The following is a 25,638-nucleotide window of genomic DNA, read 5'->3' on the forward strand; positions in this document are numbered from 1 at the left end:
TCAGTTAACTGCAGCTCCTGGGCTCTAGAGCACAGACTCAGTAGTTGTAGCTCACAGAGTGAGTTGCACCATGGCCTGTGGGATCTTCCTGGACCAGGGATCAAACCAGTGTCCCCTACACTGGCAGATGGATTCTTAACCATTGAACCACCAGGGAAGTCCCCCAATGTGTTTTTCTAGCTTCTATTTCTATCATGTTTGATAATGTTTCACTGACCAAAGAAAGTCATGTGATCAAGTTCATCTTCAAAGGGTAGAGAAATAAACTCCACCTCTTGATAAGAGAAGCATCAAAGTCACACTGAAGAGAGGTGTGCATAAGAGAATGGATGAAATTACCATGTAGCAATCTACAACATCACTATTCACACACACAAAATAAAGCAAGACAAAACATAAGAAATCACCTACCCACTAATACAGCTATAAACAAATTAACAGTAGCATGTGCTGTCCAGGATATGAAGCAAATGAGACTGTACTGATGCGGTGGTTGGTTGTTTACTTGCTGAGTCATATCCAACACTTTCTCAACCCCACAGACTGTAGCCTGCCAGACTCCTCTGTCTATGGGATTTCCCAGGGCAAGAATACTGGAGTGAGTTGCCATTCCCTTCACCAGGGGATCTTCCCAGCCCAGGAATTGAACTGGCATCTCCTCCTGGTGGCTCAGAGGTTAAAGCATCTGCCTCCAATGCAGGAGACCCGGGTTTGATCCCTGGGTGGGGAAGATCCCCTGGAGAAGGAAATGGCAACCCACTCCAGTGTTCTTGCCTGGAGAATCCCATGGACGGAGAAGCCTGGTAGACTACAGTCTACTGGGTCGCAAAGAGTCGGACATGACTGAGCGACTTCACTTTCTTTCTCTTTCCCATTGAAGGTGGTTTGCTCCTTTACCACTTAACCACTGAGTCACCAGGGATTCCCAATTGATGATGGAAGCATGAACTGTTTCAACCACTCTGGAAAACTGTTTAGCAGTATCTACTGAAGCTAAAAATATGCCTAGGCAATGACCCAGAAATTCCACATCTACGTTTTATACCCAAGAGAAATAAGAAGATATGTTCACAATAAGATGTACACAAGAATACTCATAGCAGCTTTATTCATAACAGCATTGGGAAAGAACCCAGATGTCCATGAACAGAGTGAAATTTTTTAACTGTAGTGTATTCAGACAATGGAATATTACACAGCAATTTTAAAAGAGCTCTACTGATAATGTGACAAAAAAAGTTCATAGGCACTATATTAAGTGAAAACATCAGACACAAGAAGGCGTACTGTGTGGTTCTATTTTTCTGAACAAGAAAAACAAATCTATGGTACTAGAAGTCAGAGTACTGGTTAATTCTGGAGATGGGGCTTATCGACCTAGGCTGGGCCCAAGAGGACTTTCTGGGAAGATAGAATATTTTCTTTTTGATGTGGGTGGTATGAAAGTGTCACTCAATCGTGTCCAATTTTGTGACCCTATGAACTGTAGCCCACCAGGCTCTCTGTCCATGGACTTCTCCAGGCAAGAATACTGCAGTGGGTAGCCACTCCCTTCTCTAGAGTGGTATAGATATAGACATAAAATTCACTGAGGTGAACACTGAGACTTATGGACTTTTACATAAGTTATGTCTCAATTAAAGAACTTTAAGGGAATTCCCTGGCAGTCCAGTGGTTAGGACTCTGCACTTTCACTGCCAAGGGTGTGGGTTCAATCCTTTGTCAGGGAACTGAGATCCCACAAAGCCTCTCAGTGTGGGGGAAAAAAAAAAAAAAAACTTTAAAACACAAAAACAGAACTCTGAGTACAGGGGAAAATGGAGAACAGCTCCCTGCAGTGAAGTTCTGTAGAGAGAGCCAAACTGTCACTTACCACCTGCAGGACCTCAGTTAACTCAACTTATCAGGCCTCAGTTTCCTCATCTGTGAATTGGGTATAATAACAGTACCTTCCTCAAAGTGTCATTGTAAGGACTAAATAACTTAAAAGATACAAAGTTTAAGGTAGTAGCTATAATACTATCTAGCAATAATAAGCACAAATAATCATTTGCTATGATGATGATGAATGGCTAAATATTCATTGCTAGGGAGAAAGATGGCCACTATAAGAATAAAAGGAACAATTAACTGAAAGCTTACAAGATGTCAAAAATCTTTTAATTCCATTCCTTCAAAATATATGAATTTTAAAATGAACAGAATTAAAAGACTCATTCAGCAATTCATACGTATGGTGGGAGAGTTTAACTTTCTCAGTAAATGACAGACTGGAAACTGCTAAGGACTAAATATTGGTGCTCCCCAGAGTTGACATGCTGAAGCCTAACTCCCAAGGGGATGGTGTTAGGAGGTGAGGCCCTTGGGAGGTGATTAGGTCATAGGGATGGAGCCCTCATGAATGGGATCAGTGCCCTTACAAAAGAGACCCCAGGGAGCTCTCTTGCTGTCCTTCTGCCATGTGAGACATGGCAAGAAGATGGCCATTTATGAACCAGGAAGTGGGGCCTCCCCAGACATCAAATCTGCCAGCCGTGATCTTGGACTTCCTATCTCTAGGAACTGTGAGAAATAAATTTCTGTTGTTTGTAAGCCACCCAGTATTTTTGTTATAGCAGCCTGAGCTAAGACAGAAACCAGTATTTTAAAATGTGTAAAAGACTTTTATACACAAAGAGCATGCTCCATCTAGTGGACATTTGTAGGATACAATACATTGATTTCCACTGTTCAAGAAGCATTTATAAAAATGAATCATATATTAAGTGCATCAGTTAGAGACTGCATTCAGCCACAATAAACCCATCCCTGCCCTCCCCCAGATTCCCCTCCCCCCAAAAAAGACAATGTCATGTACCAGTAAGAAGTGCATCTTTTTCGTGTAAACAAGATGTCCAGAAACAAACAACCCAGGGCTGGAACACCCACACAAGGATACCAACCGGGGAACCAGGATGGTTGTAGCTCTGGCCACAATCTATTATTTTTTAATCTATTATTTTTATATGTTTAATTTGGCAGCACCATACAGTTGTGGGATCTTAGTTCCCTGACCAGGGTCAAACCCTCAGCCCTGTACTGGAAGCTCAAAGTCCTAACCACTGGACCACCAGGGAAGTCCCCCACACTCTAGACTGTGGCTTTCACCCTTGTGGTCACAGGATGCCTCCTCTAGCACCAGATATGGTGCCCGCTTGTACAAAAGGCAAGAAGGAGAGAAAGTGAAAGCGTTAGTCGCTCAGTCGTGTCTGAAGACTCTTTGTGACCCCATGGACTGTAGTCCGCCAGACTCCTCTGTTCATGGAATTCTCCAGGCAAGAATACTGGAGTAGGTAGCCACCCTTCTCCAGGGGATCTTCCCGACCCAGGGATTGAAGCTGGGTCTCCCGCATTGTGGGCAGATTTTTCACCGTCCAAGCCACCAGGGAAGGAGGAGAGGGATCTGGCTAAATGAAACCATTCCTTTGTGACATCTTCCCCAGGACTCACACTCAATGATGTCTCCTGCTGGCCAAGACTGGAGAACGTGGCCTCCCCTGCCAGCAAGAAGGACAGGGAGGTGGAAGTATTTTAATCATGCACATTCCCTGATGGTGTAGTGGTTTGAATGCGGCCCCGACCACCACCATCACCAAAAGACATGCCCACCCAGAAACTCTGGTGGTGAACTCAGTTGGAAAAGGGTCTTTATAGATGTCATTAAATTAAAGATCTTGAGATGAGGCCATCCTGGGTATCTGGGTAGACCCTAAATCCGATGATGTGTCCTTATAAGAGACACTTAGGAGACACAGGAGAGGACACTGATACACAGAGGAGAAGGCCGTATGAAGATGGAGGCAGCGACGGGGATGACGCTGCTACAAGGCAAGGCACACCTGCGGCCACCAAAAGTGGGAAGAGGCAAAGAAGCCTCCTCTCCTAGAGACTTTAGAGGGGACGTGGCCCTGCAGACACCTTGATTTCAACTTGTGCCCTCCACAAGTGAGAGAATAAAATCCTCTTGCTTTAAGCCACAAAATATATATATATACATTGCATAGTCTCAATCTGAACAAATAAAACCTAGGTGCTTTTGCAAGTAAGAAGGGACAGTTTTGGCAGGCAACTACCAAGACATGCCATTTTCCAGGCAAGAGTACTGGAGTGGGTTGCTGTTTCCTTCTCCAGGGGATCTTCCCAACCCAGGGATCAAACCCAGGTCTCCCGCATTGCAGGCAGACGCTTTACCGCCTGAGCCATCAGGGAAGCCCTAACCCTAAAAGCAAATCTCCACAAATACTTAACATTCAACAACATAAAGATCACACACTCTGCTTGTGGTGTGTTATGTGTGTGTGTACACATGCTCAGTGGTGTCTGAGTCTTTGTGACCCCAGGGACTGCAGCCTGCCAGGATCCATGGGATTTCCCAGGCAAGAATACTGGAGTGGGTTGCCATTTCCTTCTCCAGGGGATCTTCCCAACGCAGAGATACACCCCTCCTCTCCTACATTGGCAGGTGATTCTTCACCACTGAGCCACCATATAGGATGTCGCTAAAGGAGTACTATGAGAGATGATTACGGCCCCAGATGTTTAGTCTGTAGAAACAGGAAGTTCATCAGCAAGGGGCCCTTCCATGGGAAGAGACACAGATAAAGGCAGGTCGTCAGTCCTGACGTTTTCTCCCCTGGCGTGAATTCTCTTGTGCACGCTGAGTGAAGAGCTGTGCCGGAAGGCTTTGTCACACTGAGTGCATTCGTAGGGTCTCCCCGTGGTGTGGGTTCTCACGTGGACGATGAGGTGAGAGGACTGGCCGAAGGCTCGCCCGCACTGCGGGCAGACGTAGGGCTTCTTGCCGGTGTGGGTCCTCGCGTGTTTCCTGAGAGATGAGGGCTCCCCGAAGGCTCGCCCGCACTCTGGGCACGGGTAGGGCTTCTCTCCGGTGTGGATCCGCATGTGACTCTTGAGGGTGGAGAGCCGACTCAGGACCTGCCCGCAGGTGGCGCACTCGTACAGCTTCTCACCCGTGTGGATCCTCTTGTGCACGTTCAGGTTGGTGCTCGTGCGGAAGGGCTTCCCGCAGTGGTTGCACTGGTAGGGCTTCTCTCTGGTGTGGGTCCGCACGTGCGTCTTCAGCGACGAGTGCTCCCGGAAGGTCTTCCCACAGTGGCCGCATTCGAAGGGCTTCTCTCCGGTGTGGGTCCTCATGTGGCTCCTCAGAGAGGATGGCTGGGTGAAAGCCTTCCCACAGTCCTTGCATGAGTAGGGCTTCTCGCCCATGTGGTTCCTCTGGTGCAGGATCAGGTTGAAGTTCCTCGTGAAGGTCTTCCCGCACTGGCTGCACTCGAAGGGCTTCTCGCCGCCGTGGGTCTTCAGGTGGCGCCGCAAGTTGGAGAAGTACTTGAAGGCCTGCCGGCACTCCTGACACTCGAAGCACTTCTCCGCGGTGTGCGTCTTCTCGTGACGGATGAGCTCGGAGCTGTACCTGAAGGATCTTGCACATTTGTCGCACGTGTAGGTTTTATCCCCGCTGGGGACTTTCTCAGGCACGATGAGGCGGGTGGTCCGGAGGAAGGATTTTCGGCTCTCTCGGCCTTCAAAGGGGTTTCCTTCAGTAGGAAATCCCGGGTACTGAAAAAGCGGTTTGATGCTGTCAAAGGGCTTCCCAAGCTCATCGTATTTATAGAGGTTTTCTCCGACCTGAGGTGGCTCCTGTCAATTGAGGAAAATGGGAAGACCAGAGGCTTTACTGCAGTCACAGGTATTCTCCCACAAGCAAACTGTGTGTAGGAGAGAGGCGGTCCTATAGCTCAAACTTTTACCAGCCTAGTGTATCTCTGCCATTGCTACCCTGAGTTCCTTCAAGAGGATACTCTGCCACAAAGAGCCATCATTTTCATTACCTTCATGGGACTTCTTCTTAGAAGAAGATTTTTTTTTTAATTGTTAAAGGCTAAATTAAGTCTGTTGTCAGATTTACAAAAATGGTAAACTTTGCACTGTTTACAACAGCCAAGACATGGAAGCAACCTAAATGTACATCGACAGAGGGATGGATAAATTAGATAAAGTAATAGACTACTACTCAGCCATTAAAAAGAATGAAATAATGCCATTTGCAGCAACACGGATGGACCTGGAGATGGTCACATCTGGGTCAAAGAAGGAGAACTATCGTATGACGTCCATTGTACATGGAATCTAAAAAGAAATTATATAAATGACCTCACCTGCAAAACAGAAAAAGACTCACAGACTTAACAGTACAAACCTATGGATGGTTGCTGGCCGGGGGTGGGGGGCGGAGGGGGGGGGTGGGAGGGGGAGGAAGCAGGGGCTGGGGACAGGAAGGGACAATTAGGGAGTAGTGGGTTTGGGTTGGCATGGACATGTACACACTGCTATATCTAAAATGGATAACAACAAGGACCTACTGTATAGCACAGGAAACTGTTCAATGTTATGTGGCAGCCTGGATGGGAGGGGAGTGTCAGGGAGAATGGAGACATGTATATGTATGGCTGAGTCCCTTCACTGTTCACCTGAAACTGAACATTCTCCTGAAACACAACACTGTTAACCGGCTATACCCCAATACAACATACAAAGGATTTAAAAATGGCTAACTTTGGGGACTCTGTGAAGATACATCTTGATCTACATTTAGTTTTTTCCCCCAATTCATGACATTCACAGACTCTCTCCCAACAAACTGCTTTCTCCTAGGTGAGTACCACTTGCCTTTAGTCTCTCTCTGAGCTTCTTGAGTTTCTAGCCTACAGCAATCCCAGGTTTTTCCTACTGTAGAGGACAAAGAATAATCCCTTTATGCCTTACCCTTTTCATGCCAATGGATGGAATTGCCGCCAAAATATCTTGATTAGGAATTGAGTCTTGGTGTTGAAAGTGAGGACCTGGAATGAATTAAGGGGGAGGAAATATCAAGTGCACAGGGAAGGAAACTCTGGGATAAAAAGGACCAGTAAGCTAGATACATGCACATTTTTTTTAAATATTGATCCTAAATATGTGAAGAAACTGAATAAGAGGAACATATCAGGACTTCCCTGGTCCAGTGGTTAAGACACCACACTTCCAATGCAAGGGGTCCAGGTTTGATCTCTGGTTGGGGAACTAAGATCTCACATGCCACATGATGTAGCCAAAAAATAAAAAAAAATTTTTTTTAAAAAAAGGAAAATATTAAGGAGCAAAAACAATTTTTAAGGTGTTTGGCTATGTGAAGAGTTAAGAAGTAATCACAGGAACAAGGAATGGAAATAGTAGATAATTTTCTAAGAAAAGATTCCATGAAGACTGAGCCTGATGTTGAGAGAAAGTATTAGTTAAAAACAGAATGGGGAGGAACTGGATGAAATATACACATGAAAGTGCTAAATGTAAAAAGGAGGTAGGATAATTTACTCTATGTTCTATGAAACCAGAGTAAAGTATTAGAGGTAAAAAGGCAAGGGAAAGAGGAAAGAAAGTGAAATTTACTGAGGAAGCTCAACCCAACAGCGTTCCCCATCAAGGATACTGCAAGTATTTCTAAATCTAACACACTCATCTTAGCGACCAGAGCAGGTGCTCCCCTCGCCTGTCTGGTGCTCACCTAAGTGGGCTTCTGGGAAGATCCCTCTCTCGGTGACGCACAGCTCTTCTCTTTGCTCCAAATGGGAAGACATCCTGGTTTTACAGAGTTGATCACCTGCTCATGGGAAAAGATACAGGGTGTGAGCAGACTGTGCCTGCCACGCAACTGGGGCTGATACTCTGAAGTCTTCAGGGTCACTGGAGATGGGAACAGCAAAAAGGGCACGCCTACATTCTGATGTAGGCTTTCTTCACAAAGGAACTAAAGTGCAAGCTCCCTCAATGGGTCCCGAAGAACAGTAGGGCTCTCTAATCCCCATAACCCAGGGCCTGGCTCAAGAAGGCACTTAAGAAGCCCAGGAAGAGCAGACAGGCCTTCATTTCCATAAGGAAGCCACAAGACTATAATAAGCACCATGAGGTGCTATCTCTTCACTGGTCTCTCTTCACCTCTGGATTCCCCAGACCAGCACAGTTCTGGGAACCCACAGTGGCTGCACAAGAATGTGTCCATGAAGCAGCAAGGCTGACCTTACCTACAGAGGCCAGGTTCCTGTAGTTCTCCAGCATCACATCTCTGTAGAGGCTTTTCTGGGCAGAGTCTAGAAACAGCCATTCTTCCGGTGTGAACAGCACAGCCACATCCGCGAAGGTGACTGGCTCCTAAAATGCACATCCAGGGGTTCAGCCAGAGGCCAGCACCCCCCAGGACTCGAGACAACAGTGAGGGGCTTGCAGGCCTGGGGAAGGGAGACTCCCGTGCACAGGATGTTCAGATATGGTTCTAAGGTCCCTCAGCTCAGGCCTCAGAACTGGAACTTTTCTCCATCTATTCTTCCCTCCAAAAATGAGAGTGTCCCGAAGTGTGGCAGCCAAGGACCTCAACTTCATGACAGGACTTAGCTACTAACAACTAGCCAGGACTTCCCTGGTGGCATAGTGGGTAAGACTCTGCCTGCCAATGCACGGGACACAGGTTCGATTCCTGGTCCAAGAAGATCCCACATGCCATAGGGTGAATAAGCCCATGTGCCACAACTACTGAGCTCAAGTGCCACAACTACTGAAGCCCGTGCACCCAGAGCCCATGCGCCGCCACAAGAAGAGAAGCCACTGCAATGAGAAGCCCGTGCACTGCAATGAAGAGTGGCCCTTGCTCGCTGCAACTAGAGAAAGCCTGAGCACAGCTACAAAGACCCAGTGCAGGCAAAAATAAATAAATAATTTAAACTAAAACAACAACTAGCCTGGAAATCCTGGCCCCTAACCCCAGGGTCCAGCAAGTGAGGTCACTGCTCACCCACCACTAGAGGCCCAGTGCCTGGAAGCCTAGACACCAGCCCTGTGGGGTTGAGAAGCTCCCAGCCAGGGGGAGGGGACAAGGAGGCAAAGCAGCAAGAAGAGCAAGGACTTCTTGCTTACCTGTGGACAGGTGGTCAGTCCCCCAGGAGTCATGGCTTCTTCTTCTATTCTCCCCTTCTGGAGCCAGGCAGGGCCTTGAGCGGACAGAGCTGCAGGAGAATAGGAGAGCCGTGAGGGTCTCAGCAGCAGGGCTGAGGCTGCCCACCTTGACTGTGAGTGACCACAGGTGCACACTCCCTTGGATAAACACACACACACATACTGTACACTGAGACATGCATGCACATACGCTTGCAAACACCCACAGCTACTTGGGCACGTGGGCACACTCACCCACACCAGTACACACACATGCATATACTACGTGCAGAGACACATACACACAGACGCACCACACATACTCAAGCACACACAGAAACACACAGAAATATACAGAAACACACACAGCTCTTTCATCTCAGACACCAATATGCCATCCAGACTAAGGAAGACCCGAAAACTTAGGGGCCACATGAGCCACGCCCGCATCATGGGAAACACCCAGGAAGCTGCGCTAACACTGGTGGCCTGCTTCACCACAGGATCAACTTGGACGAATATCATGCAGGGGATTTTGGGAAAGTCGGTACAAGGCATTACCACTTAAAGAGGAACTAGAGCCTCTGTCCAACTGTCAAACTTGATAAACTGTTAACCTGGGTCGGTGAGAAGATCCAGATAAGTGCTGTTGAGAACAAGACTGAAGCTGTCCCTATCACTGATGTGGTGTGATCAGAAAGATCTGGGGAACAAAAAACTCCCAAAGCAGCCTGTCATCATGATGGCCAAATTCTACAGCAGAAGAGCTGAAAAGAAGACTATGGGTGTGGGAGGGGCTTGCAGAGAAGGAAATGGCAACCCACTTTAGTATTCTTGCCTGGGAAATCCCAGGGACAGAGGAGTCCATGAGGTCAAAAGGGGTTGGACATGACTTAGCAACTGAACACCACCACACCAGCTTGAAGCCACATGGTGGGAAATTCATTAAATGTCATCAAGTGCTTCCGCATGGAACTCTTTTCAATGTTATGTGGCAGCCCAGATGGGAGGGGAGTTTGGGGGAGAATAGATACATGTATATGTATGGCTGAGTCCTATATATGTATGACTCAGCTTCACTGTTCACCTGAAACTATCACAACATCATTAACTGTCTATACCCCAATAAAAACTAAAACGTTTTTATTTTTAATGTTAACAAGTGCTTTAAAAAAAAAAGAAAAGAAACACACACACATTTCCTCCATTCCAAATCTGTGAAGCCACAGTCTCGATTCACCAGCAGACTCTGAGGTTTCTACAGCAGTCCTTTTTCCCCCTTGACTCAGCCCTGGGTCAGCCGTTCCTCCCTGACTGCAGGGCCCCTTCCTCTGCCCCGACTCTGCAGGGTTGGTACCGCCCAGGACTTACCACAAGCCGAGCACAGAGAAACCACCACTTCTCTGGGAGCCTGCCTGAGAAGGAAGTGTCCTTCCCTTCCTGTCTTCAGATCGATAACATTCCTCCCCCACACCAGACTCCTCACTCTGGCCTGTCACAGAGGAGAAGTGATGCCCGCCATCCCATCTCCCTATACCCCCACTTCCCCTCTCAGTGGGACCTTTCCCTCAGTCATTAAATCTGAACCATGTCCAATCCTGATCCCATGTTATCAGTTTCCCAGGGCAGCTATTAAAAAAATAATAATAATACCACAACTGGGTGGCATAGAACAACAGAATTGTATTCTCTCAGTTCTGGCAGCCAGAAGTCCAGGATCAAGCTGTCAGCGGGGCCAAACTCCCTCTGAAACTCCGGCTGAGTCATTCCTTGCCTTTTCTTGGCTTATGGTTGTTGTTGTTATCCTTAAGTCGTATCTGACTCTTTGCAACCCCATGGACTGCAGCACACCAAGTTCCCCTGTCCTTCACTACCTCCCGGAGTTTGCTCAGACTCATGTCCATTGAGTTGGTGATGCCATCCAACCATCTCATCTTCTGTCATCCCCTTCTCCTCCTGCTCTCAATCGTTCCCGGCATCAGGGTCTTTTCCAGTGAGTCAGCTCTTTGCATCAGGTGGCCAAAGTATTGGAGCATCAGCTTAAGCATCAGTCCTTCCAGTGAATATTCAGGACTGATTTCCTTTAGGGTTGACTGGTTTGATCTCCGTGCAGTTGAAGGGACTCTCAAGAGTCTCCTCCAGCACCACAATTCAAAAGCATCAATTCTTTGGCACTCAGCTTTCTTTATGGTCCAACTCTCACATCCATACATGACCAGTGGAAAAAATCTGGCTTCTGGTGGTGAAGGTCAATCCTGGGCCTGTAACTGTGTCCCTCAAATCACTGCCTCTGTTGTCATGTGACCTTCTCCCCCACATGTCTCTGTCTTCACAAGGCATCTTCCCCTTCTTAAAATGGCACAATTCATAAGGGATTAGGGTCACGACCTCATCTTAACCTAATGTCATCTGCAAAGACCCTATTTCCAAACAAGGTCACGTTCACAGGTAACAAGGGTTAGAACTTCAATATAGGCTGGTGGGAGGGGGCCCACAATACAGCTCTAATACTCCACCTTTCCCTCTGGCTACTGTTTTGTCTCTTTGTTCCCCATCTTGGGCAATCTTTGTACTCATTCCCTCACCTTGTATTCAGTTCCAAAACACTACCATTCAACAACCAGCACCTCACTAGGGTCCCCTGTGATCTCCATCTACAGGGGGGATCTAGTAGAAATGTTCAGTCATCCAATCCCTCTATCTTAAAACCTACCGCCCCGGGCTTCGGAGGGCTTCCCTGGTGGCTCAATTGGTAAAGAATATGCCTGCAATGGGGGAGACCTGGGTCAGGAAGATCTTCCTGGAGAAGAAAATGGCAATCCACTCTAGTATTCTTGCCTGAAAAATCCCATGTACAGAGCCTGGCAGGCTACAGTCCCTGGGGTCACAAAGAGTCGGACCTGAATGAGTAACTAAACACTTCCACTTTGCCAGGCTTCAGCACCTAACTGCCAGCCTCCTCCTCCACTCCTGTTCAAGTTCCTGCCCTGTCACTTGCTGGTGTCCCATAGGGATGCCAGCATGCTTCTCCTGCATTGGCAGGTGGGTTCTTTAATGCTGAGCCACCAAAGAAGCCCCCAGTCCCCCTCCCATAAGTGCCCCCAATTGTCTGGTAAATGAATGTATACATGACCCACCAAACTATCTCAACTTGACCTCCTGAATACATTTTACATAGTTCCATGCTTCCCTACTGTGCAGACAAAAGTTAACATAGCCCTCCTGACTGCTCTCCTTAGCAAGGCCAGCTGGCAAGGCTGGCCCTTAGCTGGCCGCACAGCATGTGGGATCTTAGTTCCCCAACCAGGGATTGAACCCATGCCCCCTACATTGGAAGCATGGGGTCTTAACCACTGGACCGCCAGGGAAGTCCCAGGACTTGGATTTCGAGACAGTTCCCCTGACCCTAACTGGTAAGAGGGGCTCACTCTGCTTAAACTGTCTGTACAAACAACGCAGTCCATGTTGGATGCCTGCTTTCTTTCCAGAAGCCTGGAGTTTAGATATGTGCTGGGCAGATGGTGCCTACATGACCAGCCCCCAGGGAAAACCCTGGGCTCTGAGTCTATAATGAACCTCGGTGTAAATTTCACTGTGCATGTGTCGTCACAACTTGCTGCTGAAGGAATTAAGCATGTCCTGTGTGACTCCACTGGGAGAGGACTCCAAAAGCTTGTGCCTGGGTTCCTCCAGGCATCACCCCAAAAGCCTTTTCCCTTTGCTGGTTTTGCTTTGCATTCCTTCACTGGACTAAATCAGAGCCATGAGTACAACTGTGAGCTGAGTTTGGGGCGTGGCCTTAGAGACCCCTGACATGCCTACCCCATACTCACTCCCCAGTCAGACTGCGAGCCCCCAGGGGGAAGGTGTCAGGGGTTTGTCTGCAATTGCTTCCCAGTGTCCTTCCCACCACAGGATGACAGTCTAGAGCCCTTCCGGGGTAATTTAAGAGCCAAGAGTACTCCAAGTACTCCATGAGTACTTTATAGCACAGATGGCCAAAAAGCACGTAAAAAGATGCTCAACATCTCTAGTCATTAGAGACGTGCAGATCAAAACTAGTGTTTTGCAGATCAAAAGTGAAGTTATCACCTTGTACCTGTCAGAATAGCCATCATCAAAAAATCTACAAAGAATAAATGCTGGAGAGGGTGTGGAGAAAAGGGGACCCTCCTTCACTGTTGGTGGGAACGCAAATTGATATAGTCACTATGGAGAACAGTATGGAGGTGCCTTAAGAAACTAAAAATAGAACTACCATATGGCTCAGCAATCCCTCTCCTGGACATATACATGGAGAAAATCATAATTCAAAAAGATACATGCACTCCAGTGTTCACTGCAGCACTTATTTACAATAGCCAGGATACTGAACCAACCTAAATGTCCATTGAGAGAGAAACGGATAAAGAAGACATATATACGACGGAATACTGTTTGTGCTACATTTTCAGATGTATCCAACTTTTGCCAACTCCACAGCCTGTGGCATGCCAGGCTCCTCTGTCCATGGGATTCTCTAGGCAAGAATACTGGAGTGGGTTGTCATGCCCTCCTCCAGGGGAGCTTCCCAATCCAGGGATCAAACCCACATCTCTTTTGTCTCCTGCATTGGCAGGCAGGTTCTTTACCACAAGTGCCACCTGGGGAGCCCATAAAAAATAAGATGACTTTATATATTCTCTCCCTAAGACAACGACTGCAGTCAGAAGAAAGGAAGGTGGATCCAAGTTGCCAAACACAACAGAACACAACACAGGAGGGCCCTCGGGCTGTAATTCCACCACGCTCTCACTCACCAGCACCCCCAGCCCTCCACAGTCTGGGGAGACCCAGCGCAGGCTCCGGCGTGGCCAACCTCTGCATCTGCACAGCCACCTTCAGCCCCTGGACAGAGTGACAGGAACAGATTACAGAGTCACAGCGTGGGTGGGATCCGCTCACACCTGTCCACCCAGACTGAACTGGTGTGACTGGCCCTGCTTTGGGAAACATGCTAAGAGGAGGGACAAGGCTCGTTCACCACATCCAGGTTTACAACTCCTCAACACAAAGCTAATCAGTGTCATGGAATTTCAAGTCCAAGACAGGAAAGACAGAGGGGGCCCGGGTAGGGAAGGCCTCATCTAAGCAGCCTCTGGGCAGGGTGGGGGGTTGATTCTGGGGCACAGAGAAGCAGCGGATGGCCAGTAGACTGACGGGTGAGGCAGGAGGCATGGGTGGAGCCCTGCAAATGAGGGGGTGTTAGTAAACTATTCCCAAGGGGAAAATCCCTGCTCTGGGAGAAGGGACGGGAACCCTCCTATACCAACGGCCACTCCCTCGGGAAAGGTGTTTGAACCAATTTGTATATATATTTTTTTAATTTCTATTTATGTTTGGCTGATCCCTGGATTTGGTCTTCATTGCTGAGCCTGGGCTTTCTCTAGTTCTGGTGTGCAGCACTCTCTAGTTGTGGTGAGGGGATTCTCACTATAGTGGCTTCTCTTTTTGTAGAAAACAGGCTCAATAGTTGTGGCTCTTAAACTCTAGAGCTTGGGCTCAATAGTTGTGGTGCACAGTCTTAGTTGCCCCGTGACACATGGAATCTTCCTGGACCAGGGATCGAACCCGTGTGCCCTACATTGGCAGGTGGATTCTTAAACCACTGGACCACCAGGAAAGCCCCTGACTTGCTTTCTATAGGTTGTCTCTGGCCTCCATGTCCAGCAGGAGGCTGGGTCCAGGAGAACTAACAGTGGCTCTGGGCAAGGTGGTGGCACCAGGGCCAGGAGGAGCAGTCAGAGGCAGGTTTATATTTTGGAGGCAAAGCTGGCAGGACTTGGTGGAGGATGGGAAGCAAATGTGGCTGGTCCCTCAGGGCAGGTGATGGGTGGGAGACAGGGGAGAATAGGCCCCTTCTCCTCAGGGAAGGGCTCCAAGCACACCTTAAAGTATCCTTCTCTGTAACTCTCTCCACCTCACAACCAAAACATAAGGCCATGAGCCCAGAGCATGGTTACCAGCCTGGACACTCTCCACACAGCCCTTGAATCACAGGACCTGCTCATTCCTGCAGGTTTCCTGGCCATGGAAAGGATGGAAGGATTGAAGAAGGAAATCTGGACCCAGAGGCAAGACCTGAACCCTGGGTGCCACCCCCTCCCCTAGGACTGCCCTGGGCATGACATCACGCTGGGGATATTTACACTCAGTGCAGAAACACCAAGGCCTGTTCAGTAGTTCTCACCAGGAGCTAAGCTTGGGCCTCCAGCATGTTCCCAATTTCCAATCTAGTTGGCCTTCCATTCCTCCCTCCCTCCTGCCTCCCCACTTACAGACATATCCTGAACCTTGGGCCTTCTTGGCAGGGGCTGGGGCCCTCCTGGCAGACCACCTCCCAGGCTTACTGCATATTCAGAAGACTGTTGGAGAGCTGACCAGTCCTCTGGAGCTGGAGGCATCACCTCCTCTTCCATCTCAGACTTGATCTCTATCTTCAGGTCCAGCTCTGGCCCCTGGGAAAAGGAGTGGAGGGTGCTAAGCAGGAAGAAGTGGTACAGAGGCCGTCCTCACCCTAAGAGACCCAAAGTTTGGGGGTAGTACCATCAGAATTTGGGGTCCGTGGGACTTCCCTGGTGGTCCAGTGGCTAAGACTCTGCATTCCCAATGCAGTAGGCCTGGGTTCTATCCCTGGTCAGGGAACTAGATCCCACTTGTCACAACTAAAGTGTTAATTGCTCAGTCATGTCTGACTCTTTGAGACCCCATGGACTGTAGTCCGCCAGGTTCCTCTACCCATGATTCTCTAGGCAAGAATGCTGGAATGGGTTGCCATTCTCTGCTCCAGGGGGATCTTCCAGACCCAGGGATTGAACCTAGGTCGGTCCCACATTGCAGGCAGATTCTTTACTGTCTGAGCGACAGGGAAGCCCATGTCGCAACTAAGACCCAGCCAAATTAATTAATTAAGAAAAGAATTTGGGCAATGCGGGTATGGCAGTTTCAGACCTGGAAACTCCCCTACTTCACTGTGGGCACCAACCACCAAGGGTCTCTGAGGACCGATTGAACCAGGGACTTGGACGCACATACCTGACCCTTTTCTGGTTCTGGGGGACCCGTGGCTGGAGGGTAGACCACCAACCCTCAGAGGCACTGCGAGATATTTTACTAGAAAGGTTTTTGCTTTGTTCCAGGCAGCACTGCACAGCTTGTGAGATCTTCTTAATCCAACCAGGGATTAAACTTGAGACCCTGGCAGTGAAACTGCAGAGTCCTAACCACTAGACTGCCAGGGGAGTCCCTAAAAAGGTTTTTATAGAAAAGTTGGGAGCACTTAGTTCTGAATATGAACACACTGTTCTGTGTTTTCCTAGGTTCTGTATCTGCCTACCTGGTATCTGTCAATCACAGGGCCACAGTTAGTTATCCACATCTCCTGTGACCCACAGCCCACACTCTGAACCGCCTCCTTTATGGAGTTCTCACACACCAAGCCAATACTCCCCCCACCCTAAATCACCTGAAACGGGTGCTCCCTCCAGATACTTCATGTCCTGGAGGAAACACCTTGGCTCAAGTGTCTGCCTGGCCCTGGGGTGCGCATCCAACTCAGCTACTCCTCACCTTCTCCTATGAAAGGGAATGAAGAATTGTCCCCCAAGAATCTTACCATTTGCAAATCATAGGATGAGTTTTCTTCTGAAATATCCTGCAGAGTTGTAGGCTCTTTGGGTGTAAATTGAGATTCCCAGTCTAAAATGAATGGGGAAAAAAAAATTACCTTATTTCAGAAAGAAGTCATAGTATGAAACTGACACACACCTTTTTTTTTTTAATACTGACCCTAAACTTGGGACCATACTGAAAGGTAGAAGGTATCAATGAGCAAGGTATCAATGTGCTGTGTGCTCAGTCATGTCCAACTCTTTGTGACCCCATGGACCCCCGCCAGGTTTCTCTGTCCATGGGATTCCTCAGGCAAGAATACTGGAGTGGGTTGCCATTTCCTCCTCCAGGGGATCTTCCCGATCCTTGAGAGTCTCTTGTGTCTCCTGCATTGGCAGGCGGATTCTTTACCACTGCAGTGAGCAAAGGGAGATTCTAAAGATTAGGGCTGTGTGTAGAGCTGGGCAGTGATGGGATGAGGCGGAAACCAGAGGCCTTTCCTGTTAAAAGAATTCATGGAGACTTTTTTTCATATTTATTTATTTTTGGCTGTGCTGGGTCTTCACTGTGGCCCGCAGGATCTTCACTTTGGCATGTGGGATCTTTCGCTGCAGTTCGTGCGCCTCTCTAGTTGTGGTCCACAGGCACATGGGCTCTGTAGTTGCAGCTCAAGGGCTCTCCAGTTGTGGCACTGGGGCTTAGTTGCCCTAGCTATGTGGGATCTCAGGTCCCTGACCATGTATGGAGCCTGCATCTCATGCACTGGAAGGTGGATTCTTAACCACTGGAAGTCCCCTCCATGGAGATTTAGACTGATATTGCCAGAAAGTGTGTTACCAGAGAAACAAGAAGCAATCAAACAAGAAATATATAGAGAAATGTTCAATATAAAGATTAACTTGGTTATACCCCAATACAAAATAAAACGTTTGAAGAAGAAAAAAAAAAAAGACAAACTTGTGACTTCCCTGGTGGTCCACTGGTTAAGGCTCCACACACCCAATGCAAGGGACCCAGGTTCAATCCCTGGTCATGGAACTAAGATCCCATACGCCACTGCAAGTAAAGACCCTTTGTGCTGCAACTAAGACCTGCCACAACCAAATAAATAAATAAATATTTTCAAATTAAAAAAAAAAAAAACTAAACAAAAAGTGTGTATGTGACATGGAGAAATCAGAATCCTCTCCCACCACTGGGGGAAAGGTAAACTAGTGTCCTTAATCTCAAAAGAGGGCAACAGAGGATCAGACAGTTGGATGGCATCACCAAAACAACAGATATGGACTTGGGCAAACTCCAGGAGATGGTGAAGGACAGAGAAGCCTGGCATGCTACAGTCCATGGGGTCACAAAGAGTCAGACATGACTTGGTGACTGAACAAGAACAACAAATCTCAAAAGTAGTTTGACTGAAATTGAAGCTGGGATCAAAAATCTCCCAAAAAACAAAAGCCCATGACCAGATGGCTTCACAGAATTCTATCAAACATTTAGAGAAGAGATAATGGCTGTCATTCTAAAACTCTTTCAAAAAACTACAGAGGAAAGAACATTTCCAAACTCATTCTACGAGGCCACCAACACCCTGATACCAAAACTAGACAAAGACAACACCAAAAAAAGAAAACTACAGGCCAATGTCACTGATGAACATAGATGCAAAAATCCTCAACAAAATTTTAGCAAACGGAATTCAGCAACACATCAAAAAGACAAACTTGTGACTTCCCTGGTCAAGTTGGGTTTATTCCAAGAATGCAAGGATTCTTCAATATACGCAAATCAATCAATGTGATACACCATATTAACAAATTGAAAGATAAAACCATATGATCATCTCAATAGATGCAGAAAAAGCCTTTGACAAAATTCAGCACCCATTTATGATTAAAACTCTTCAAAAAATGGGCATAGAAGGAACCTACCTCAACATAGTAAAGGTCATATATGATAAGCTTACAGCAAACATTATTCTCCATGGTGAAAAACTGAAAGCATTTACCCTAAGATCAGGAACAAAACAAGCTATTTGTCCACTTCCACCACTATTATTCAACATAGTTCTGGAAGTCCCAGCTACAGCAATCAGAAAAGAAAAAGAAATAAGAGGAATCCAGATCAGAAAAGAAGAAGTAAAGCTCTCACTGTTTGCAGATGACATGATACTGTATGCAGAAAACCCTAAAGATAGTATCAGAAAATTACTAGAGCTAATCAGTGAATTTAGCAAAGTTGGAGGATACAAAATCAATGTACAGAAATCACTTGCATTTCTATATACTAACAATGAAAAATCAGAAAGAGAAATTAAGGAATCAATCCCATTTACCATTGCAACAAGAAGAATTAAAAATCTAGGAGTAAACTTACCTAAGGAAACAAAAGAACTGTACACAGGAAATTATAAGACACTGATGAAAGAAATCAAAGAAAACATAAACAGATGGAGAGATATTCTATGTTCCTGGGTAGGAAGAATCAATATTGTGAAAATGACTCTATTACCACATGCAATCTACAGATTCAATGCGATCCCTATCAAACTACCAATGGCCTTTTTCACAGAACTAGAACAAACAATTTCACAATTCATATGGAAACACAAAAGATGCCAAGCAGCCAAAGCAGTCTTGAGAAAGAAGAATGGAGCTGGAGAAATCAACCTTCCTGTCTTCAGATTATACTATAAAGCTACAGTCATCAAGACAGTGTGGTACTGGCACAAAAACAGAAATATAGACCAATGGAACAAGAGAGAAAGCCCAAAAATAAACCCATGCACCTATTGGTACCTTATTTTTGACAAAGGAGGCAAGAATATACAATGGGGCAAAGACAGCCTCTTCAATAAACGGTGCTGGGAAAACTGGACAGCTACATGTAAAAGAATGAAATTAGAACACTTCCTAACACCACACACAAAGATAAACTCAAAATAGATGAAAGACCTAAGTAAGACCAGAAAGTATAAAACCCTTAGAGGAAAACATAGGCAGAACACTCTCTGACATAAAGTAAGATCCTCCATGACCCACCTCCAAGAGTAACGGAAATAAAAACAAGAGTAAACAAGTGGACTTGATTAAACTTAAAAGCTTTTGCACAGCAAAAGAAACTATAAGCAAGGTGAAAAGACAACCCTCAGAATGGGGAAAATAATAGCAAATGAAAGAACTGACAAAGGATTAATTTCCAAAATATATAAGCAGCTCATACAACTCAATGCCAGAAAAACAATCCAATCAAAAAGTGGGAAAAATACTTAAACAGACATTTCTCCAAAGAAGACATACAGATGGCTAACAAACACATGAAAAGATGCTCAACATCGCTCATTATTAGAGAAATGCAAACCAAACCACAATGAGATATCACCTCACACCAGTCAGAATGGCCATCAAAAAGTCTACAAACAATAAATGCTGGAGAAGGTGTGGAGAAAAGGGAACGCTCTGTACTGTTGGTGGGAATGTAAATTGATACAGCCTCTATGGAAGATAAGAGGTAAGGAGATTCCTTAAAAAACTAGGAATAAAACCACCATACGATCCAGCAATCCCACTCTTAGGCATATACCCTGAGGAAACCAAAATCGAAAAAGACACATGTATCCCACTGTTCATTGCAGCACTATTTACAATAGCTAGAACATGAAGCAACCTAGATGTCCATCGACAGATGAATGGATAAAGAACTTGGGTACATACACACAATGGAAAATTACTCAGCCATAAAAAGGAATGCATTTGAGTCAGTTCTGATGAGGTGGATGGACCTAGAATCTATTATACAGAGTGAAGTAGGTCAGAAAGAGAAAGATAAATATTGTATTCTAACGCACATATATGGAATCTAGAAAAATGGTACTGAATAATTTATTTACAGGGCAGCAATGGAGAAACAGACATAGAGAACAATCTTATGGACATGGGGAGAAGGGGAGGAGCGGGTGAGATGCATGGAAAGAGTAACATGGAAACTTACATTACCATATGTAAAATACATAGCCAACAGGAATTTGCTGTATGGCTCAGGAAACTCAAACAGGGGCTCTGTATCAACCTAGAGGGGTGGGTTGGGGAGGGAGATGGGAGGGAGGTTCAAAAGGGAGGGGATATATGTATACCTATGGCTGATTCATGCTGAGGTTTGACAGAAAACAACAAAATTCTGTAAAGCAATTATCCTTCAATAAAAAAATAAATTAAAAAGAAAAAATAAATTTTTTAAAGCAATTTGGCAGTTCTTCAGAAAGTTTAACAAAATGACCCAGCAATTCCACACCTAAGTGGAATTCTCACACTCAAGGCAAACGAAAACACATGCACAAAACTTCTTGTACACAAATGTTCAGAGTAGCACTACTCACAGTCACCAAAAGTAAAAACAAACATCCACCACCTGATGAATGGATCAACAGAATGTGGTCCTTCCACAAGGAGGATGGCCATTCGGCCTTAAAAAGCAATGAAGCCTCTCATGCTATGACATGAAGGAGCCTCAAAAAACACGATGTTGAGTGAAAGAAGACAGATATGGATGTATGAGTCCATCTGTATGAAATGTCCAGGACAGGCAAATCCACAGAGACAGAAGGTGGATTAGCGGTTGCTGGGGGCTGTGGGAGGAGGGATGGGAAGTGACCGCTAATCAGTACAGGGTTTCTTTTTGAGGTGATGGAAGTGTTCCAGAGCTGGATAGTGGTGATGGTTGCACAACTTTGTGAACATACTAAAAACCTGTGAACTGTACACTTTAAAAGGGTGACATTTACAGTGTGTGAATATCTCAATTTAAAAAAATTTAAAAAAAGACAAGTTGATTTGCAGGGCAGGAATAGAGACACAGATATAGAGAACAGACTTGTGTACACAGCGTGGGGAGGAGAGGGTGAGACGAATTGAGAGAGGAGCACTGAAACATATACATTACCGTATGCAAAACAGATAGCTACTGGAAGTTCTATGTAACACAGGGAGCTCAACCAGTGCTCTGCGACAACCTCGAATGGTGGGATGGGATCGGGGGGTGGGAGGGAGCTTCAAGAGAGAGCGGATGTGTGTACACTTGTAGCTGATTCGCATTGTGGAAGAGCAGAAGCCAACACAACACTAAAGCAATTATCCTCCAATTTTAAAAACACTATACACTTAAAAAAAAAAAACCTTAAAAAAAAGAAACTCAAAGATCTTTTTTTAATTTTTTTAATTTATTTATTTTTAATTGGAGGATAACTGCTTTACAATGTTGTGCTGGTTTCTGCCATACATCAACATGAATCTGAAACCAACAATTAGAGGAGAGTTAGAAAGTGAAAAAGAGAAGTTAAAGGAACTCACCCCAAACAGTCTTATTTCCCCTCAGAATACAGAATCTTACAAATACTCTCAAATTGACACTTCCCAGCAGCACCCACCCCTCAACCTCAGTCTGGGTGGGTCACGACACCCTATGCCCCCGGGTACTTACCCACACCCGTGGCACAGAGAACACCGTGCTCTGCTGCTTTCAGCTCTTCTCTTGGCTCCACCTGGGAGACGAGACTGGCTTTGCACGGTGGAGTCCCTGCTGCTGGAGAAGGACATATGGGCCGAGGGAGGAAGGGCTTGCAGAGGAAAATAAATGCTTCCCCAGCCTGCCCACTCTCCACCTGGGCCTTAGCTCCTGAAGCCAAGCCAGTAGGCGGGGACCTAAGCAATCACATTCAATTTTTTTTTTTTAATGAATTCAATGAGGTTCCTTTACAAGGGCCCAAACCACAAACACTCTCCTCTCTGCCCTTCTGAACTGAGGTTCTCTAAGTTCCAAGGCCAAACTCAAAGAGACCTATGCAGGTCCTGACCATGGAGAAAGTATTAGTCGCTCAGTCGTGTCCAACTCTTTGCAACCCCCATGAACTGTAGCCCACTAGGCTCCTCTGTAGTTTCTCTGTCCATGCAATTCTCCAGGCAAGAATACTTGAGTGGGTAGCCATTCCCTCCTCCAGAAGTTCTTCCTGACCCAGTGACTGACCCTGAGTCTCCCACAACGCAGGCAGATTCTTTACCATCTGAGCAACCAGGGAAGCCCTGACTATAGAGAGAATGAAGTCCACTCAATGCATGCAGCTGTTATCCTATGAAAGCCCATGAATGACAAACCTTCTGAAACCCACACCACATCACTGTGGCCATGTGGCAAGCACTTAAAGGGCATTTGCAGGGCTTCCCCACCTACCAATGCAGGAGATGTGGTGGGTTCAATCTCCAGTCCAGGAAGACCGCTCAGGCTGTGGGGCCACTAACCCCATGAACCACAACTACTGAGCCGGTGCTCTAGAGCCAGGGAGCCGCAACTACTGAAGCCTGCGCATCCCAGAGCTTGTACTCCACAATAAGAGAAGTCGCTGCAGTGAGAAACCCGCGCACCGCAACCAGAGAGTAGGTCCCCCTCGCCCCAAGTAAAGAAAGACCCAGCACAGCCATAAATAAATAAATAAGTAATTTTTTTAAAAAAAGAGCATCTGCATACAGGAAGAACCAGAGTAGCGAAAGCCTTACCCCTGGGCGCCAGGGTCCTGCAGTTGTCCTGCAGCACGTGTCTGCACAGGTTCCTCCCAGCATCGTCCAGCAACGTCCACTCCTGGATGAGCTCCATCGCCACATCCTCTAAGGTGACTGATTCCTAAGGCAGCGCATGTATTGCGGCTCAGCAAGGACCACCCCACCATTCTACAGAATGAGGGTTTATCCCTTGGGGAAGGCAGACCCAGTGCGAGAATATTCAGTGTTCTCTGCAAAGCTGGGCTCAGCAAACCTGGCCTGCCTCCTGTTTGTCTAAATAAAGTTTTACTGGCACATGGCCACACCCATCTGTTCATCTCTGTGGTTGTCACTGTGCTACTAGGGCAGAACTGAAGAGTTGCTGGGACAGAGCTCATATGGCGTACCCAACCAAAAATAATTACTTTCTTTTAACATTTGGACAAATCTGAAAGTATAAGTGTTGGCTCTCTGCTGCTCCAGTATCCAGTGATGACAGAGACTGTTCTTCTCAGCTTTACTGAGTTTTTCCTGAACTCCTTATTCAAGGCATCAGAAGTCTGAGCTTGCTCTTTTCATTTTCATGAAGTCCCTAGGATGAGTCATTGTTTTATGCCTGTTAAAACTGGACTTCCACTGCATCTGAGAAACGTGATGGCCTTTTAATCTCGGAATTCTCTAGAACAGCACTGACTGGTAAAGCTCTCTGTCATGAATGGAATGTTCTATGCCTGCACTTTCCAAAAAAAGGCAGCCACCAGCACGTGTGGCTCCTGAGCACTTGAGAAATGTGGTTTGGTAACTGAGACGCTGAGGTTTAAATTTTGTTAGATTTTAATTAACCTTAATTTTTAGAGCCATGTGTGTTTTCGGTAGGTCTCACAAGCGATGGCAGGGATGGCCGTGGAGGAGTTCTGTGGCTGCCGGCTCAATATGAGCCCCCTCACTGCCATTAGACTCCGGAATTAGGTACCAAACCCCAGGGTTGCTTTGGGAACCCTCCATCCACGCCAGTTCCCTGCTGAACTGCAGGTCATGCACTGAAAGAGGCTAAAAAGTCCCAGGGACAGGGCTAAAGATGCTCCACACTTCCCTCGTCTTTCCAAGAGAGCAGACAGGGCCCCAAGTACAAGATTATCCCACCCTCAAAACCATCCAGACTCAATCTTCCCCCTCACCATGATACCAGCGCCAGGGTTTAAAGTTTCAGTGTGTGTCCTTCCTGCAATAAGAAAGACGGAGGTAAGAGGAGAAACGAGAGTGGAAGCAGAACACCAAGCCGGGGTTTGGCCTGGGTAATTAATTCCATTTCTTTGGACCATGAGCAGGGCGCCAATCCAAACAGCCAAATTACTCGGAAATTTACTTCAATACGCAACATATTGGGCTCCTCATCATCTTTCACACCACAGGCCCTGACCATTTCTACTGACTCCTCTCACGTAATAAAAGGACCACCTCTCCTCTTTGTTGTTGTTGTTGTGCGGGCACTAAGTTGAGTCCGACTCTTTGTAGCACCATGGACTGTGGCCCACCAGGCTCCTCTTGTCCATGGGATTTCCCAGGCAAGAATACTGGAATGGGTTACCATTTCCTTCAAACTTGAGTCTCCTGCATTAGCAGGCAGATTCTTTACCACTGAGCCACCTAGGAAGCTCCCTTAAAACACAAGGGACTTCCCTGGCAGTCTGGTAATTAAGACTTCACCTTTCAATGCAGGGGGTTTGAGTTCTATCCCTGGTCAGGCAGTTAAGATCCCACATGCCTCATGGCCAAGAAACCAAAACAAAACAGAAACATCATTGTAACAGATTAAATGATTATAAAAAGTCCACATCAACAACAACAACAAAAATTTTTTTAACAAAAAAACCTCTAACACTTTCTACTTTTCCTCCATTACTTTTATGAAGTTGGGATTTTTATATGTATTTGTTTAGGTGAGTTTGCCTCTCTCTGTCCAACCACGACGTAAACCCTCCAAGTACAGAACTGTGTCCCTCACCTTATCTTTGACAAAGGAGGCAAGACTATACAATGGATTAAAGACAATCTCTATAACAAGTAGTGCTGGGAAAACTGCTCAACCACTTGTAAAAGAATGAAACTAGAGCACTTTCTAACACCATACACAAAAATAAACTCAAAATGGATTAAAGATCTAAACGTAAGACCAGAAACTATAAAACTCCTAGAGAAGAACATAGGCAAAACACTCTCTGACATACATCACAGCAGGATCCTCTATGACCCACCTCCCAGAATATTGGAAATAAAAGCAAAAATAAACAAATGGGACATAATTAAACTTAAAAGCTTCTGCACAACAAAGGAAACTATAAGCAAGGTGAAAAGACAGCCTTCAGAATGGGAGAAGATAATAGCAAATGAAGAAACAAACAACTAATCTCAAAAATATACAAGCAACTCCTACAGCTCAATT

The 25,638-nt window shown here is 46.3% G+C and overlaps 1 protein-coding gene and 1 pseudogene across 4 annotated transcripts in view; one reads left to right on the forward strand and one right to left on the reverse strand.

Moving 5' to 3' along the window:
* Positions 1-1,091: 1,091 nt before the first annotated feature.
* The window catches only part of ZNF333 (zinc finger protein 333), a 31,178-nt gene continuing 6,631 nt past the window's right edge, over positions 1,092-25,638 (reverse strand). The window contains exons 2-12 of one of the 4 annotated variants that reach the window (XM_055542773.1): positions 24,374-24,417; positions 23,214-23,337; positions 22,144-22,245; positions 16,676-16,758; positions 15,411-15,518; positions 13,821-13,908; positions 9,004-9,092; positions 8,118-8,244; positions 7,601-7,696; positions 6,823-6,899; positions 1,092-5,697 (exon numbers count right to left, since the gene is read on the reverse strand). In XM_055542773.1, the coding sequence (XP_055398748.1) occupies positions 4,579-5,697; positions 6,823-6,899; positions 7,601-7,696; positions 8,118-8,244; positions 9,004-9,092; positions 13,821-13,908; positions 15,411-15,518; positions 16,676-16,758; positions 22,144-22,245; positions 23,214-23,337; positions 24,374-24,376 (2,016 nt within the window). In that variant the 5' untranslated portion in view covers positions 24,377-24,417 and the 3' untranslated portion in view covers positions 1,092-4,578. Of the gene's footprint in view, positions 5,698-6,822; positions 6,900-7,600; positions 7,697-8,117; positions 8,245-9,003; positions 9,093-13,820; positions 13,909-15,338; positions 15,519-16,675; positions 16,759-22,143; positions 22,246-23,213; positions 23,338-24,373; positions 24,418-25,638 lie in introns of all 4 variants that reach the window. The other 3 variants (XM_055542768.1, XM_055542766.1, XM_055542776.1) reach the window with 3 other exon arrangements.
* LOC129641239 (60S ribosomal protein L27a-like) lies at positions 9,413-12,999 on the forward strand (annotated as a pseudogene).

The sequence above is a fragment of the Bubalus kerabau genome, chromosome 1 (assembly GCF_029407905.1).
Source record: "Bubalus kerabau isolate K-KA32 ecotype Philippines breed swamp buffalo chromosome 1, PCC_UOA_SB_1v2, whole genome shotgun sequence".
In the NCBI taxonomy this organism is placed as follows: Eukaryota; Metazoa; Chordata; class Mammalia; order Artiodactyla; family Bovidae; genus Bubalus; species Bubalus kerabau.